At 38.2% G+C, this 19,712-nt stretch overlaps 1 protein-coding gene and 1 pseudogene across 30 annotated transcripts in view; one reads left to right on the top strand and one right to left on the bottom strand.

Annotated features, from left to right (window-relative positions):
- Window positions 1-19,712, top strand: part of EML5 (EMAP like 5) — a 203,847-nt gene that overhangs the window by 148,030 nt on the left and 36,105 nt on the right. For 25 of the 29 annotated variants that reach the window (XR_013521448.1, XR_013521449.1, XR_013521447.1 and 22 more), the window contains 2 exons: window positions 1,665-1,866; window positions 2,569-2,695. Coding sequence is in view for 11 of the 29 variants with exons in the window: in XM_035261240.3 (XP_035117131.1) it covers window positions 1,665-1,866; window positions 2,569-2,695 (329 nt within the window). In the remaining 18 variants the exon portion in view is untranslated. Of the gene's footprint in view, window positions 1-1,664; window positions 1,867-2,568; window positions 2,707-10,475; window positions 10,817-18,446; window positions 18,462-19,712 lie in introns of those variants that run through there. The other 4 variants (XR_013521451.1, XM_078335582.1, XM_078335581.1 and 1 more) reach the window with 4 other exon arrangements.
- LOC103795875 (glia maturation factor beta pseudogene) lies at window positions 2,918-4,280 on the bottom strand (annotated as a pseudogene). Its single transcript, XR_013521456.1, has one exon. The product of XR_013521456.1 is annotated as a glia maturation factor beta pseudogene (transcript).

Raw genomic sequence — 19,712 nt, 5'->3', positions numbered from 1 at the left:
GAACACTCAGACACCCAAGAAAATATTTCACAGATTCCTGTTTAGATACATATAAATGGTAGAGTCTTAGTTGTTAAGAATGTGTCCCACTAAAATATTTGTCAGAAATTTCACTTCCAGCATTCCAAATGGTGTAGATCCTTTAGGAATAGGTTCTGGAATATTGGTCTACAGATTCTTTTCACCTTAGTGTATCAAGAACCACACAGTCTTAGAGAAACTATCTTCTTGCTATGCTTTGATGGCAGATCCCTTGCCCTAACTTTTATTAAGAGTCATCATTCCTGCTGGGCGCAGTGGCTTATGTCTGTGATCCCAGTACTTTGAGATGCCAAGGCGGGTGGTTCACCTGAGGTCAAGAGTTGGAGACCAGCCTTGTCAACATGGTGAAACCCCATTTCCATTAAAAACACAAAAAATTAGCTGGGCATGGTGGCGGTCGCCTGTAGTCCTAGCTACTTGGGAGGCTAAGGCAGAGAATCGCTTGAACCAGGAAGTGGAGGTTGCAGTGAGCCAAGTGGCTCATGCCTGTAATCCCAGCACTTTGGGAGGCTGAGGTGGGCGGATCATTTGGTCTTGGTCGTGAGATCGAGAACATCCTGGCTAACACGGTGAAACCCCATCTCTATTAAAAATATAAAAAATTAGCCAGGGATGGTGGCATGTGCCTGTAGTCCTAGCTGCTCAGGAGGCTGAGGTAGGAGAATTGCTTGAACCCAGGAGTTGGAGGTTGTAGTGAGCCGAGATTGTGCCACTGCACTCCAGCCTGGTGACAGAGTGAGACTCAGTCTCAAAAAAAAAAAAAAAAAAAAAAGAAATTCATAAATTTTGCTATCACTGCGTTTTGTTTAAGACATCTCTCATTTTAACACCTTTGAAAAGATGTTAACAAAACTTGCTTATGATGCTTTGATCTGAAATTTATGTAACTTGGTAATGCTAGATTTTAAAGTTGCCAGTATTTATAACTTAAATTTATATTGATATTTAAAAGGAAAATACATTCCTGTGTGTATTGCTTACAAAGAAAAGCACTAATGAATTAAGATGAAAGAAAGATACTTACATGGGTATATACATATATGTGTACCAAAGCAATTGATAATTACTTTTGGTTAACATATTTATGCTGTACATAGGCATGTGTATCCTTTCTCAATTATTGCATCTATTTCCAACAGTAATACATCTGCATAACCATTGTCATTAATATATATACACTGCTCCATATACATTGTAATTAATTATTACTTTGAACATTTAAGGCATTTAATTTTTTTCACTGCTATAAGTAAATACCGTATTTTTTTTTTTTTTTTTTTGCACACATAGCATTTTCTTAGCATAGATCCCTAAAAGGGAGATGGGTGAGTCAAATACAAGAACATTTTTATACTTTCAATGCAGAATACCAAGTTGGTTTTTTAAAGAGTTTTACCTGGAGTACTAGCATTTTGTGAAACTACTGGTTTTATGTCTTGTCCTTAACAGGTTTAGGAATTGGTATCTTTTTTTCTACTTAGTTTCAGTATTTTCTCATTTTTTTAACACATTACACTTGAAATGATTAATTTCTAATTATTAAAATAAAATCAAAATTATCATGGAATTAGTTAAATAATGAAATTTCTCAGAAAGATTGTTTGAATTTTTTTCCTCTTTAGGGAAAATTTGGAAAGTTCAAGAGGTATGTGGCCCATAGTACACATGTCACAAATGTTCGCTGGACTTACGATGACAGCATGTTGGTTACCCTGGGAGGTACAGATATGTCTTTAATGGTGTGGTCAAATGAGATGGAAGCCTATCGAGAAAAAAGGCCTTGTGATAGTGAAGAATCCGACATTGATTCTGAAGAAGACGGGGGTATGTTATTTTATAATACTTTAACAAAAATATAGGAAAAATTTAGCACAACTTATGTAAGCCGTAGAAGTTAAATCAAGTAATAATAATGTTTGAATAATTGCAGTGTTACTGTTTTTAGTCTGTTTAATATCAAAATCAGTTTTGTGACTCAAGAACAACAGGTTGGCATGTATTTATGACTTAGATACTATTTATCTGCAAACAAAGAATATCTTAATTTTAAATATATGCTGTTATAGTAAATATTATTACACATCATATTTTAAAATTTTGATTTTCTTCTAATATACCAGTAATACCAGTTCATTAAAGAAAATATATTTTTCCATAAAAATTAAACACAGCCTCCATAATTTGACCTCACAGGTAACACCTTTTTTAACATTTGGAATGTATCCTAAAATGTATGTAGCTAATATTTTTTAAGAAAAGTGTGATTGTATTAAACTTACTTTTTTTTCTCTATCTGCTTCTTCCTGTTGATTTTCATGAACTTTTTAACCTGCTATTATTACTTAGTAATACTTTGAAAACATGATTATATATAAATATTCTACATCTTTTTTCTGGTTGCCTATTACTTCATAATTTGCTTATAACTAATTTATTTCATATTGTTGAACATCTTTGTACCCAATTTATAAGATCATAATTGATCTCAGTTGTTGCTTAAGAATAACTCGTGTATTTTAATGGTAGGCTATGACAGTGATGTTACAAAGGAGAATGAAATCAGTTACACCATCAGAGCCTTATCAACAAATATTCGCCCAATGTTTGGAATCAAGCCTCATTTACAACAAAAAGAACCCTCAGTTGATGAGAGGTAAGAATTTAGTTTAATATTATATGAAGAAAGAGATATTGGTGTTAAAAATTGAATTTATTGTTTAAATGACTTTTTTACACAAACGAAGTAACAGTGATACTCTTGCTTTATACAATTTACAGCACCTCTTAGAAATTATGTTTGTCTTTTTACCTTTTGTTTTGTTTTGTTTTTTGAATTTTTAAAATATGAAGTTGACTTTATTACAAATTTCAGATATACACATTAGAAAATTATTTTATTTGGACCCTTTAAAAAAGTATTAATTTCACCAAATCTGGAATACTGGCAGTGTAAAAGTCTTAAACTAACTTTAAAGCTAACAAATCAAAGGCACAGTATTAACACATTTAAAATAATTAGTGTTCATAGGACATTAAGAGGTGCTTTATAAGTAAGTGTTATTAACCTAGATCCAAAACAGTCTAGAAATGACATAAAAGGAATGAAGCCCTTGATTATTACAATCCACCAGTTTCTAAGGCTAAGATGCTATTTTCCATAAAGAGAAAAGCTAACAGTCATAACTCTATCATAAAATCTAACTTCCCGACCTTAAAAATGAGTGATGAACATAGTTTCTAGACTAGATTAAAAAGAGATAGGAACCAAAGAAGATACAGAATTGATCAATGTACTTGTAATGCAGGTTACACTACAGTAAATTACTCATGGCTCAATCCTGGGTCACTCAAGTTTTTGACCCCAAATTAATTTCAATGATTTGACAAGTGATAATATGCTATTTTCATAAATAAACTGCTAATATCCAGTATTTGTCAAAAGAAGGCAATTGTCTCTCACAATCTAATATATCCACTCTCCAATGTTGTCTGTAAATAGTAACAAATTCTGAACCTTAAGTTATAGAAATTAGTCACAAGAGTGCAAAAAGTCCCTGGGGAAAAGTAGTCCACCTAACAATTACCAAAATAAGGAGACACTTTACAAAGTTTCATTACCACGAAGATGATTTCCTCTTTGTTCAAACTTTGCACAAATGAATTTTTCTTTACTGCAGGAAACAAACTGTAAGTAACAGTGCATTTTTAGGCATAAATAAGTATTTATGTCTGGTTCCAGAATGGTAAGGTTAATACATAAATACTTTAAAAACACAGAAGTTCATATTGTGTAAAAATCCAAGTTTCTCACATAACCATTCTTCAGTTAGGTCTTCGGTATTTCTTATTTCAAATACCTTGGTTAGGTCAGCTGTCTGGACTAGCTTATTCTTACTCCCAGCATACATCATCTGTTGTTCAGGCTTACAACCAACAGGACTGGAGAAAATAAAGCACAGAGGATATGAAACTCTTCCATTGTCATGTTGATATTTATAACTATACACAGTGAAGCGAGGTTGTCGTTCAGGTAGTTCGTCTTTAAGTTCATCTGGTGAAATGCCCTCAAGTTCCTCATCCAGTACCACCAGGCACTTATCCTTGTCAATCTTCATTATAATAGCAGCATTGTTCGTTTCTTTGCAAAAACGAAACTTTCTCAGCTTTTCCGCTAAATCTTCAGCAACATCACAAACCACCAAAGACTCACTCATTTTCCTTCCGGCCGTCAGCTGCCTGTCACCTTCACTTAGGCACCTTTCAGCTAAATACTTTTGATGTCAGCCTGGGTGACATAGTGAGACCTTGTCTCTATGGAAATATAAAAATAATACAGGTGTAGTAGTATGCGCTTTTAGTCCCAGCTACTTGAAAAGCTGAGGCAGGGCCGAGGACTCAAGATGGCGCTGTGAGAACAACCCAGGATTGGAGCTCTCGTTGAATCTGCAAACGGTGAGTCGGAGCTGCATTTCCAGACTGATCTTTGTTGCCCACAGAACGGGGAAACTCCCAAGTATAAAAAAGACACAGGATGCCAGGCAGTAGGTCTGCCTGGCGAAGCCGGCAGCCGGAGCGGCGGCGGCCGGCCCTACCCAGCAATCCCCACAGGGCGCGCTTGTCCGGGTGCCCTGTTGAACCGGCAACCTGAGACTTGAGAGGGCTGGACTTGAGACTGAACGAGACTTGGACAGTAGGCTAGCCCAGGGGATTGCAGGGACAGATCATTTGGGACACCCAGTGGGATGAACAAAACCGCAATTTCAAACTATCCCAAGCAGACGGTCCGAGACGCTCTGTGGGGGAGGGGCGTCCACCACTACCGAGGCAACCCGCCCCAACTGAGATACACGCCCACTGCTGACGCAGCCAGCCGTTGCCGAGGCAACCCGTCCCTACTGAGATACACGCCCACTGCTGACGCAGCCAGCCGTTGCCGAGGCAACCCGTCCCTACTGAGATACACGCCCACTGCTGACGCAGCCTGCCATTGCTGAGGCAACACGCTACAACGAAGAGACTCCGCCGCAGGGCATGGCAGAGACCACAGCAGAGCCTGCAGAAACAGGGCGAATCACGCAACAGCAGGGCGGAGCCTTGGCAGCCAAACAGTGGCTAGTCTGCCTTCTAGCTGGGCAGGACACCTCATCGGACATCGAAAAATAAAGCCCGAACCCCCCAACACAGAGCATTTGAGAAAAAAAAGGGTTTTTTTAATGAGCTCTGTTGCAGCAGAATCAAACATAGCAGCCTAACAGTCCTGAATGAACAACAGAGCTCACAGCTCAGCAATTGAGCTCCAAAAAAGTTCAGACTGTCTCCTCAAGCAGCTCCCTGACCCCTCTATATCCAAAAGACTGACATTTGGCAGGCATCATCCTGGGACAAAGATAGCAGAAAAAGAAACGGGTAGCATCCCTCACTGTGCCACAGCTGCTAGAGGTGCACCCCAGACAAGCAGGGCCCGGAGTGGACCTCAGCAGTCATACAGTGAAGGGGCTAGGCTGGTAGAAGGAAAACCAAGTAACAGAAATACTTCATCATCAACAATCTGGGTGTCCACTCAGAGACCCAATCGAAAAGTCAGCAACTACGCAGACGACAAGCGGATAAACCCACAAAGATGGGAAGAAACCAGCGAAAAAAGGAGGAAAACACCCGAAACCAGAACACCTCGCCTCCTAGAAAGGACCAAAACTCCTCACCAGCAAGGGAGCAAAGCTGGACGGAGAATGACTGTGATGAAATGACGGAATTAGACTTCAGAAGGTGGATAATGAGAAACTTTTGTGAGCTAAAAGAACATGTATTAAATCAATGCGAAGAAACTAAGGAACTTAAGATATGAGGAAATGATAACAAGAATGGATAACTTAGAGAGGAATATGAATGAATTAAAGGAGCTGAAAAACACAATATGAGAACTTTGTGAAGCATGCACAAGTTTCAATAGCCGAATTGACCAAGCAGAAGAAAGAATATCTGAAGTCGAAGACCAACTCAATGAAATAAAACGAGAAACCAAGATTAGAGAAAAAAGCGCAAAAAGGAATGAACAAAGTCTCCAAGAAATGTGGGACTATGTGAAAAGACCTAATCTACGTTTGATAGGTGTACCAGAAGGGGACAAAAAGAATGAATCCAAGCTGGAAAATACTCTTCAGGACATCATCCAGGAAAACTTCCCCCACCTAGCAAGACAGGCCAACACTCAAATGCAGGAAATACAGAGAACACCACAAAGATATTCTGCAAGAAGAGCAACCCCAAGGCACATAATCGTCAGATTCAACAAGGTTGAAATAAAGGAGAGAATACTAAGGGCAGCCAGAGAGAAAGGTCGAGTTACCCACAAAGGGAAGCCCATCAGACTCACAGCAGATCTCTCGGCAGAAACACTACAAGCCAGAAGAGAGTGGGGGCCAATATTCAACATTCTTAAAGAAAAGAACTTTCAACCCAGAATTTCATATCCAGCCAAACTGAGCTTCAGAAGTGAAGGAAAAATAAAATCCTTTGCGAACAAGCAAGTACTCAGAGATTTTGTCACCACCAGGCCAGCTTTACAAGAGCTCCTAAAAGAGGCACTACACATAGAAAGGAACAACCAGTACCAGCCATTCCAAAATCACACTAAAAGTTAAAGAGCATCAACATAATGAAGATTCTACAACAACTAACAGGCAAAACAGCCACTTAGCATCAAAATGGCAGTATCAAATTCACACATAACAATATTAACCCTAAATGTAAATGGACTAAATGCACCAATCAAAAGACACAGACTGGCAAATTGGATAAAAAGCCAAAACCCATCAGTGTGCTGTATCCAGGAAACCCATCTCACATGCAAGGATACACAAAGGCTCAAAATAAAGGGATGGAGGAAGATTTACCAAGCAAATGGAGAGCAAAAAAAAGCAGGAGTTGCAATTCTCATCTCTGATAAAATAGACTTTAAAGCAACAAAGATCAAAAGAGACAAAGAAGGCCATTACATACTGGTAAAAGGATCGATAAAACAAGAAGAGCTAACGATCCTAAACATATATGGACCCAATGCAGGAGCACCCAGATACATAAGGCAAGTTCTTAATGACTTACAAAGAGACTTAGACTCCCACACAATAATAGTGGGAGACTTTAACACTCCACTGTCAATATTAGACAGAACAACCAGACAGAAAATCAACAAGGATATCCAGGGCTTGAACTCAGACCTGGAGCAAGCAAACCTGATAGACATTTACAGAACTCTCCACCCCAAATCCACAGAATATACATTCTTCTCAGCACCACATCACACCTACTCAAAAATTGACCACATAATTGGAAGTAAAGCACTGCTCAACAAATGCAAAACAACTGAAATCATAACAAACAGCCTCTCAGACCATAGTGCAATCAAGTTAGAACTCAGAATACAGAAACCAACCCAGAACCGCACAGCTTCATGGAAACTGAACAACTGGCTCTTGAATGTTGACTGGGTAAACAATGAAATGAAGGCAGAAATAAAGAAGTTCTTCGAAACCAATGAGAACGAAGACACAACATGCCAGAACCTCTGGGACACATTTAAAGCAGTCTCTAGAGGAAAGTATATAGCAATAAGTGCCCATATGAGGAGAATGGAGAGATCCAAAATTGACACCCTATCGTCAAAATTGAAAGAGCTAGAGGACCAAGACCAAAAAAACTCAAAACCCAGCAGAAGACAAGAAATAACTAAGATCAGAGCTGAACTGAAGGAGATTGAGATACGAAAAACCCTTCAAAAAATCAATAAATCCAAGAGCTGGTTTTTTGAAAAGATCAACAAAATAGACAGACCACTAGCCAGACTGATTAAAAATAAAAGAGAGAACAACCAAATAGAGGCAATAAAAAATGATAAAGGGGAAATCACCACAGATTCCACAGAAATTCAAACCATCATCAGAGAATATTACAAACAACTCTATGCACATAAACTAGTAAACCTGGAAGAAATGGATAAATTCCTGGACTCCTGTGTCCTCCCAAGCCTAAACCAGGAGGAAGCTGAAACTATGAATAGACCAATAACAAGGTCAGAAGTCGAGGCAGCAATTAAGAGCCTACCACACAAAAAAAGCCCAGGTCCAGACGGGTTCACAGCCGAATTCTACCAGACACACAAAGAGGAGCTGGTACCATTCCTTCTAAAACTATTTCAAACAATCCAAAAAGAGGGAATACTTCCCAAATCATTTTATGAGACCAACATCATCCTGATACCAAAACCCGGCAGAGACCCAACAAGAAAAGAAAACTTCAGGCCAATATCCATGATGAACATAGATGCAAAAATCTTCAATAAAATATTGGCAAGCCGAATGCAACAGCAAATCAAAAAACTTATTCACCATGATCAAGTAGGATTCATCCCGGGGATGCAAGGCTGGTTCAACACACGCAAGTCTATAAACGTAATTCACCACATAAACAGAACCAAAAACAAAAACCACATGATTATCTCAATTGATGCAGAGAAGGCATTTGACAAAATTCAACAGCCCTTTATGCTAAAAACCCTCAATAAACTCGGTATCGATGGAACGTATCTCAAAGTAATAAAAGCTATTTATGACAAACTAACAGCCAATATCTTACTGAATGGGCAAAAACTGGAAGCATTCCCTTTGAAATCTGGCACTAGACAAGGATGCCCTCTTTCACCACTCCTATTCAATATAGTACTGGAAGTTCTAGCCAGAGCAATCAGGCAAGAAAAAGAAATAAAGGGTATTCAAATAGGAAAGGTGGAAGCCAAATTGTCTCTATTTGCAGACGACATGATAGTATACCTAGAAGACCCCATCACCTCAGCCCAAAAACTCCTGAAACTGATAAGCAACTTCAGCAAAGTCTCGGGATATAAAATCAGTGTGCAAAAATCACAAGCATTCGTCTACACCAATAACAGACATAAAGAGAGCCAAATCAAGAACGAACTGCCATTCACAATTGCTACAAAAAGAATAAAATACCTTGGAATACAACTCACAAGGAACGTAAGGGACCTCTTCAAGGAGAACTACAAACCACTGCTCAACGAAATAAGAGAGGACACAAACAGATAGAGAAACATTCCATGTTCATGGTTAGGAAGAATTAATATCGTGAAAATGGCTATACTGCCCAAAGTAATTTACAGAATCAACGCTATCCCCATCAAGCTACCATTGACTTTCTTCACAGAACTGGAAAAAACCACCATGAACTTCATATGGAACCAAAAGAGAGCCCTCATAGCCAAGTCAATTCTAAGCAAAAAGAACACAGCAGGGGGCATCACACTACCGGATTTCACACTATACTACAAGGCTACAGTAATCAAAACAGCATGGTACTGGTACCAAAACAGAGATATAGACTAATGGAACAAAACAGAGGCACCGGAGGCAACACAACATATCTACAACTATACAATCTTTGATAAACCTGACAAAAACAAGCAATGGGGAAAGGATTCCCTGTTTAACAAATGGTGTTGTGAAAACTGGCTAGCCATGTGCAGAAAGCAGAAACTGGACCCCTTCCTGACACCTTACACTAAAATTAACTCCAGATGGATTAAAGACTTAAACATAAGACCTGGCACGATAAAAACCCTAGAAGGAAATCTAGGCAAAACTATCCAGGACATAGGAGTAGGCAAGGACTTTATGAACAAAACACCAAAAGCATTGGCAACAAAAGCTAAAATAGACAAATGGGACCTAATCAAACTCCACAGCTTCTGCACGGCAAAAGAAACAGTCACTAGAGTGGATCAGCAAGCAACAGAATGGGAAAAAAATTTTGCAGTTTACCCATCTGACAAAGGGCTGATATCCAGAATTTACAAAGAACTCAAACGGATTTACAGGAAAAAAACAAGCCCATTCAAAAGTGGGCAAACAATATGAACAGACACTTTACGAAAGAAGACATATATGAGGCCAACAATCATATGAAAAAATGCTCATCGTCACTGGTCATGAGAGAGATGCAAATCAAAACCACATTGAGATACCATCTCACGCCAGTTAGAATGGCGATCATTAAAAAATCTGGAGACAACAGATGCTGGAGAGGATGTGGAGAAAAAGGAACACTTTTACACTGTTGGTGGGAGTGTAAATTAGTTCAACCATTGTGGAAGACAGTGTGGTGATTCCTCAAGGCCTTAGAAATAGAAATTCCATTTGACCCAGCAATCCCATTACTGGGTATATATCCAAAAGACTATAAATCGTTCTACTATAAGGACACATGTACACGAATGTTCATTGCAGCACTGTTTACAATAGCAAAGACCTGGAATCAACCCAAATGCCCATTGATAATAGACTGGATTGGAAAAATGTGGCACATATACACCATGGAATATTATGCAGCAATCAGAAATGATGAGTTTGTGTCGTTTGTAGGGACATGGATGAATCTGGAGAACGTCATCCTCAGCAAACTGACACAAGAACAGAAAATGAAACACCGCATATTCTCACTCATAGGTGGGTGATGAAAAATGAGAACACATGGACACAGAAAGGGGAGTACTAAACACTGGGGTCTATTGGGGGGAAAAGGGGAGGGCCAGTGGGAGGGGGAGGTGGGGAGGGATAGCCTGGGGAGAAATGTGGGTGAAGGGGAGAAGGAAAGAAAAGCACACTGCCATGTGTGTTCCTACGCAACTGTCTTACATGCTCTGCTCATGTACCCAAAAACCTAAAATCCAATAAAAAATTAAAAAATAAATAAATAAATAAAATAAAATAAGCATCTCAAAAAAAAAAAAAAGAAAGAAAGAAAGAAAAGCTGAGGCAGGAGCATTGCTTGAGTCCAGGAAGGTGAGGTTGCAATGAGTTATGATGGCACCACTGCACTCCCATCTGGGTGTCAGATTGAGGCCCTGTCTCAAAAAAGACTCTTGGTGGTAACACTGTTAACACTAGTGGTTTAGGGAATTATGCATATATGTAGAGTTTGTATGATTAGTCTTATTTGCTAACTTTTATAAATATAGGTGATGGGGTTGGCGGAGATAATAAAAAATCGAATCCAATACCAAGTACTTTTTAAGAAGTACGTGAGCAGAATTGTGATTCAATTTTGAAAAGGCATGCCTATTCGTGTGCCTTTATTCAAGCATAGCCAATCCTCTTTTCAAAAATTTTTCAAAAAGGCAGGTTGTCTTTAATGGGAATTACTGGTCTTAATCTAGAATCAGCAAATAAAAAAATAAGGACATATGCAAGTCCATTTTATGAGGAGAGACCACTTTTTTGTTTTTGTTTTTGAGGCAGAGTTTTGCCCTTGTTGCCCAGGCTGGAGTACAGTGGCGTAGTCTTGGCTCACTGCAACCTCTGCCTCCCAGGTTCAAGTGATTCTTCTGTCTCAGCCTCCCAAGTAGCTGGGATGACAAGTGCATGACACCATGCCCAGCTTATGTTTGTGTTTTTAGTAGAGACGGAGTTTCAGCACATTGGTCAGACTGGTCTTGAACTCCTGACCTCAGGTGATCCACTTTGGCCTCCCAAAGTGCTGGGATTACAAGCATGAACAACTACACCTGGCCGAGATAACTTTTTTAAAAATTATACTTTAAGTTCTGGGACACATATGAAGAATGTTTAGGTTTGTTACATAGGTATACACATGCCATGGTGGTGTGCTGCTCCCATCAACCTGTCATCTACATTAGGTGTTTCTCCTAATGCTATCCCTCCTAAGTCCCCCATCCCCCAACACGCCCTGGTATGTGATGTTTCCCTCCCTGTGTCCATGTGTTCTCCTTGTTCAGCTCCCACTTATGAGCAAGAACATGCAGTGTTTAGTTTTCTGTTCCTGTGTTAGTTTGCTGAGAATGATGGTTTTCAGCTTCATCTATGTCCCTGCAAAGGACATGAACTCATCCTTTTTTATGGCTGCATAGTATACTGTGGTGTATGTGTGCCGCATTTTCTTTATCCAGTCTATCATTGATGGGCATTTAGGTTGGTTCCAAGTCTTTGCTATTGTGAACTGTGCCGCAATAAACATGTGTGCATGTATCTTTATAGTAGAATGATTTATAATCCTTTGGGTATATACCCAGTAATGGGATTGCTGGGGCAAATGGTATTTCTAATTCTGGATTCTTGAGGAATCCCCACACTGTCTTCCACAATGGTTGAACAAATTTACACTCCCACCAACAATGTAAAAGTGTTCCTGTTTCTCCACATCCTCTCCAGTATCTGTTGTTTCTTGACTTTTTAATGATCACAGTTCTAATTGGCATGAGATGGTATCTCATTGTGGTTTTGATTTGCATTTCTCTAATGACCAGTGATGATGAGCTTTTTTTCATATGTTTCTTGGCCACATAAATGTCTACTTTTGAGAATTGTCTGTTTATATCCTTCACCCACTTTCTGATGAGGTTGTTGGACACATTAATGTCTTCTTTTGAGAAGTGTCTGTTTATATCCTTCACCCACTTTCTGATGAGGTTGTGTGGTTTTTTCTTGTAAATTTGTTTGAGTTCTTTGTAGATTTTGGATATTGGCCCTTTGTCAGATGGATAGATTGCAAAATTTTTCTCCCATTCTGTAGGTTGCCAGTTTACTCCAATGATAGTTCTTTTGCTGTTTAGAAGGTCTTTAGTTTAAATAGATCTCATTTGTCAATTTTGGCTTTTGTTGCAGTTGCTTTCTATGTTTTACTCATGAAGTCTTTGCCCATGCCTATGTCCTCAATAGTATTGCCTAGGCTTTCTTCTAGGGTTTTTATGGTTTTAGGTCTTATGTTTAAGTCTTTAATTCATCTTGAGTTAATTTTTGTATAAGGTATAAGGAAGAGGTCCAGTTTCAGTATTCTGCATATGACTAGCCAGTTTTCCCAACATCATTTATTAAATAGGGAATCCGTTCCCCATTTTTTGTTTTTGTCAGGTTTGTCAAAGATCATATGGTTGTAGATATGTGGCATTATTTCTGAGGCCTCTGTTCTGTTCTATTGATCTATATATCTGTTTTGGTTCCAGTACTATGCTGTTTTGGTTACTGTAGCCTTGTAGTATGGTTTGAAGTCAGGTAGCGTGATGCCTCCAGCTTTGTTATTTTTGCTTAGTATTGTCTTGGCTATACAGGCCTTTCTCTCTCTCTCTCTCTCTTTTTTTTTTTTTTTTTTGGCTCCATATGAAATTTAAAGTTGTTTTCTTCTAATTCTGTGAAGAAAGTCAATGGTGGCTTGATGGAGATAGCATTGAATCTACTTTAAACCAACAAAGATCAAAAAAAGACAAAGAAGGGCATTGCATAATGGTAAAGGGATCAGTGCAACAAGAAGTGCTAATCCTAAATATATATGCACCCAATACAGGAGCATCCAGATTCATAAGGCAAGTTATTAGAGACCTACAAAAAAGACTTAGACTCCTACACAATAATAGTGAAAGACTTTAATACTCCATTTTCAATATTAAATCAATGAGACAGAAAATAAACAAGGATATTTAGCACTTGAACTTAGTTCTGTACCAAGCGGATCTAATAAACATCTACAGAACTCTCCATCCCAAATCAACAGAATATACATTCTTCTCAGCACCACATCACACTTACTCTAAAATTGATCACATAATTGGAAGTAAAACACTCCTCAACAAATGCAAAAGAGCAGAAATCATAACGAACAGACCACAAAGCAATCAAATTAGAACTCAGGATTAAGAAACTCACTCAAAAAAAGAAAAGAAAAGAAACTCAAAACCTCACAACTACATGGAAACTGAACAACCTGCTCCTGAATGACTACTGGGTAAATAACAAAATTAAGGCAGAAATAAGTAAGTTATTTGAAACCAATGAGAACAAAGACACAATGCACCAGAATCCCTGGGACACAGCTAAAGCAGTGTTGAGAGGGAAATTTATAACACTAAATGTCCACAGGAGAAAGCAGGAAAGATCTAAAATTGACAAACTAACATCAGAATTAAAACAACTAGAGAAGCAAGAGCAAGCAAACAAATAATAACACATTTAAAAGCTAGCAGAAGACAAGAAATAACCAAGATCAGAGCATAACTGAAGAAGACAGACACATGAAAAATCGTTAAAAAATCAGTGAATCCAGGATCTGGTTTTTTTTTGAAAAGTTAACAAAATAGACCACTAGCCAGAGTAATAAAGAAGAGAAGAGGGAAGAATCAAGTAGACACAATTAAAAATGATTAAGGGGATATTACTACTGATCCCACAGAAATACAAACTATCATCAAAGAATACTATAATTACCTCTATAAAATAAACTAGAACATCTAGAAGAAATGGATAAATTCCTGGACACATACATTCTCCAAAGACTGAACCAGGAAGAAGTCGAATCCCTGAATAGACCAATAACAAAGTCTGACATTGAGGCAGTAATAGCCTCCCAACCAAAAAAAACCGAAGACCATATGGATTCACAGCCGAATTCTACCAGAAGTACAAAGAGGACCTGGTACCATTCCTTCTGAAAACTATTCCAAACAACGGATAAAAAGGGACCCCTCCCTAACTCATTTTATGAGGTCAGCATCATCCTGACACCAAAACCTGGCAGAGATACAATAAAAAAAGAAAATTTTAGGCCGATATCCCTGATGAACATTGATGCGAAAATCCTCAATAAAATACTGGCAAACTGAATCCAGCAGCATATCAAAAAGCTTATCCACCATGATCAAGTTGGCTTCATCCCTTGGATGCAAGGCTTGTTTAACATGCAAATCAATAAACGTAATCCATCACATAAACAGAACCAATGACAAAGTGCATGATTATCTCAATAGATGCAGAAAAGGCCATCGATAAAATTCAGCACCCCTTCATGCTAAAAACTCTCAATAAACTAGATATTGATGGAAAGTATCTCAAAATAATAAACTATTTATGACAAACCCACAGCCAATATCATACTGAATGGGCAAAAACTGGAAGGATTCCCTTTGAAAACCAGCACAAGACAAGGATGCCCTTTCTCATCACTCCTATTCAACATAGTATTGAAAGTTCTCGCCAGGGCAATCAGGCAAGAGAAAGAAATGAAGAGTATTCAAATAGCAAGAGAGGAAGTCAAATTGTCTCTGTTTGCAGATGCCATGATTGCATATTTAGAAAAACCCATCGTATCAGCCCAAAATCTCCTGTAGCTGATAAGCAATGTCAGCAAAGTCTCAGGATACAAAATCGATGTGCAGAAATCTCAAGTATTCCTATACACCGATAATAGACAAGCAGAGAGCCAAAACATTAGTGAGCTCCCATTCACAACTGCTACAAAGAGAATAAAATACCTAGGAATAAACTTACAAGGGATGTGAAGGACCTCTTCAAGGAGAACTACAAACCACTTCTCAAGGAAACAAGAGGACACAAACGAATGGAAGAACATTCCATGCTCATGGATAGGAATAATCGATATTGTGAAAATGGCCATACTGCCCAAAGTAATTTAGAGATCACTTTTTAATAAAGTCTCTGAGCTAGATGACAGATTAAGAAATAAATTGTGAGCCTGATGTTTTCAAAATTAAAGGTGGTAAACAATAAAAAGACATATGGAGCAGTGAATGGCATGGACTTCAGAAGCAAAGAGGTTTTAAGAATGAAAAAGTAAAAGATGTCCAGAAACAGCAGGAAGGAACAGAGGGATTGGGAGGTGGGAACAAGGCTGCGGTGAGGAAATCGTCATTATGAGAAGTTAGTAAGAGTATTTGAGGGAGAAATTAAAATAAAAGGGAATTCATTCACAGTTAAACAGGATGTGTAGAAAAGTCAAGCATATTTGTGGCCATTTAGGATAGTGCTGAAGAGTTTTGGAACTCAGCAAGATAGAAATGACATTACAGGAAAGCCTTGGCAGAAGGATTTGAGTTTGCACCTATGGGTTTTATATTCGGGGAAAGGGATGAAATTTAAGGTCAAAAACACATTCGTGATGGGGAAGGGGGAACTGAGAGATTTTGTGAATTAACTGACTCCAGCATTGCCAGGGAGGTTCTAGGTGGAATGTTGAAGACACAGTGTCTCTTCAGCTTCTCTTCCAGGTGTCCTTTGCTGATGGTATACCTTGTATACCTCAGATCATAGAAATAGGAAGTCACCTAAGGAAAGGGGATGGAGAGTGATCATCCAGTTTTTCATTTCATATAAAGAGGCAAAGTATTAAATTAGGGGTATTTTTAAGCAACCACAGTATACCATAATCTAAGTTCTTGTACGGAATTCCATGTTTGCAAGCAACTTGCTAGAATGCAGCAAACATCATATAGTGCAGACATGGATTCTGAAGTCAGACAAATAGGTAAAATACTAATTTTCATCATTACCAGTTGTGTGACTTTGAAAAATTATTCATTCTTTCTGAACCTCAGTTTCCTCAGTGGCAAATGAACATTATAATCCTTAATTTATGGTGTATTTCATGTTTTAAATGAAACAATATAAATAAAGAATTTAGATAGTAGGTCTTCACCAATGACCCCTATCCCTTGGAATGAAATACAAAGTAACCTGAGGAATACCTGGTAAATACTTAAACATTATTTCTGAAATTAAATATTCACAAAGCAATAAGCACTACATATATATTTAGTTATTAGAGAAATGCATATATATGCAAATTGGATATTTGAATATTATAATTAGAATATTTGAAGTATAGTGCTTAATATGACTTAAGGAAAATTATGTCTTCTAAGTAATAAAAAGTGAAAAATGTTCTTTGGGGAAGAAGGAACTCTAGACATTCCCACAGATTTCTTTCATTTGTTATATTGGTTTTAAAAATATATGTCATTTATCGGATAAGCTTGGTATGTCAGAAAATATGACCTAATTTTAATCTTTAGCCTGCTTCATTCATGGTAAAACACTTAAATGTAAATTTCCGCCCATTGCTGAAGCGAGGCATGTTCTGACAGAAGGAAATATTTTACTCATGAAAAATGATTAACACTGTTATAACAGTAATCTTTGATGTTAGGTTATATATTCTGCAGCTAACTTTTTCAAAATAATTTTTGCAATTGTTTTGCATTTTGTTCTCAATTTACATTTCAATCCTGCTAAATATTTTGAAAATGACAAGGTGTGCGGAGGGAGAGAGGGGTCTGTGGGCCCCCATGGTGGAGTCCAAGCACTGCTTTCTGACTTGAAAAAAAGAATGACAGGGCAGAAGAAGTCATTAATATGATTTCATTTTCACAAAATGAAAAAAATCAAGGGAGATTAAAAATTAAGAGATTCATATCTCTTTTTACCAAGTTAGAATATTTGTGAGGAGATAATATGGTTCATGGTTTATTTAAATAATTGCTTTTTTAATATTAAGTAACATATATTACCGTCATAAATGTGAAATAAGACGCTTTAAATGCAAAACAGGCCATATGCTATGGCTCATGCCTGCAATCTCAGCACTTTGGGAGGCTGAAGTGGGAGGACTCCTTGAGGCCAGGTGTTCAGCACCAGCCTGGGTAACACAGAAAGACCCCATTTCTACAAAAAAATGGAAAAATTGACTAAGCATGGTAGTATAGGCCTGTACCAGGAGGCTCCTACTCAGGAGGCTGAAGCAGAAGGATTGCTTCAGCCCAGGAGTTGGAGGCTGCAGTGAACTATGATCAAACTCTTGTACTCCAGCCATGGCAGCCGAGTGGGATCCTGTCTCTGGGAAAATAAATAAAAAACTTTTAAAAACAATTAAATACTCATCAAATACCCACTTAAAGGAAAAATGCTTCTGATGACAATAACCATTCTATTCTGTTGATATTCTTGTGGATTTTTTTTCTTTTTCTTTTTTAATAGATGTTTTAGTGTAGTTTTGTTTTTTTGTTTTGTTTTGTTTTTTTGAGATGGAGTCTTGCTCTGTTATCCAGGCTGGAGTTGCAGTGGCACAATCTTGGCTCACTACAAACCTCCACCTCCTAGATTCAGATGATTCTCCTGCCTCAGCCTCCCAAGTAACTGGGATTACAGGCACATACCACCACACCCAGCTAATTTTTGTATTTTTAGTAGAGACAGGTTTTCACCATGTTGACCTGGCTGGTCTCAAACTCCTGACCTCAAGTGATCCTCCCACCTCGGCCTCCCAAAGTGCTGGAATTACAGGTGTGAACCACCTTGCCTGGCCAATACATGTTTTTGTAACAAACATTGTATATTTAAAGTAGTTAATTTTGGTCAAATTTCTAATATTTGTGAATAAAGATATTTAAATCAGTGTGACATAAGTCAGACATTTTTATATTTTCTTAAAATTCTGTTGGCATGTTGCCTTTCTTGTTTGCTAAACTGGTCTATTCTATTCATCATCAATTTGTATATGTTTTCCTACTTTTTTTCCCCTTGCTCCTTTTGAAGGCAGGGAGTAGTAAGGTAAGTGTTTTATTAAAGAAATATTCTATTCAAAAATGTATTCTTTATTCTTTACAGCATTTTAAGGTTTTGAATTTTTTCTTATAAAACATTTAACTACATTTGTCAACAAAGCATTATAAAATGAAGTATGACAAATCCTATAAAGGAGTTGCATTTTTAGATAGTATATTTGGTTATTATAAGGGTGTTCATTACAATAAATTGGTTTTACATGTGACTATACAAACTACTACAATGCAAATAGTTTTAGTTTTTCCTTAAGTTTCAGAACCTCAGAAAAACAAACTTAACCACACATATATTTAAGTGAACGACCATTCAATTTTAAACCTGTTAACTTGATTTAATGCATGTTTAATCATTTAAAAAGATCAAAAGAGGCTAACTATGGTATTTGTATGTTGAATAAAATGATATGTAAGAAAGGACTCTGGGGGGCCGGGCGCAGTGGCTCAAGCCTGTAATCCCAGCACTTTGGGAGGCCGAGGCGGGTGGATCACGAGGTCGAGAGATCGAGACCATCCTGGTCAACATGGTGAAACCCCGTCTCTACTAAAATACAAAAAATTAGCTGGGCATGGTGGCGCGTGCCTGTAATCCCAGCTACTCAGGAGGCTGAGGCAGGAGAATTGCCTGAACCCAGGAGGCGGAGGTTGCGGTGAGCCGAGATCGTGCCATTGCACTCCAGCCTGGGTAACAAGAGCGAAACTCCGTCTCAAAAAGAAAAAAGAAAGGACTCTGGGATATTTTAATTTACCTTTGGTGATAAGAAAATGTCTTGAAAGGGTTTCTGAAACAAGGCAATGTGGAAATGGCTAGTCTGTTTTATAATTTAAAAAAGGTTATCATGGATGGGCACAGTGGCTCAGGCCTGTCATCATGACTCAGGCCTGTAATCTCAGTACTTTGGGAGGACTGCTAGAGCCCAGGAGTTCGAGACCGACCTGGACAACATGAGACCCTGTCTTCTCAAAAAATAAAAGTAAAAATAAATTAGCTGGATGTGGTGGCAGGCCTGTGGTACCAGCTACTCAAGAGGCTGAGGTGAGAGGGTCTCTTGAGCCTTGGAGTTTGAGGCTGCAGTGAGCTATGATTGCACCACTGCACTCTAGCCTGGGCAACACAGCAAGAGCCTATTTTGGGGGCTGGGGGGAAGGTATTACTAGGAAAATGATGCTGGGAGATAAGGATGAAAACAGTGGATTTGAGACCAGATTATGCAGAAACACAAATAATAGGTGTCTGTTA

Source organism: Callithrix jacchus, chromosome 8, assembly GCF_049354715.1.
Source record: "Callithrix jacchus isolate 240 chromosome 8, calJac240_pri, whole genome shotgun sequence".
Lineage (NCBI taxonomy): Eukaryota > Metazoa > Chordata > Mammalia > Primates > Cebidae > Callithrix > Callithrix jacchus.
Note: the sequence above shows the minus strand (reverse complement) of the source record. Positions and strands in the feature narration are given on the sequence as shown.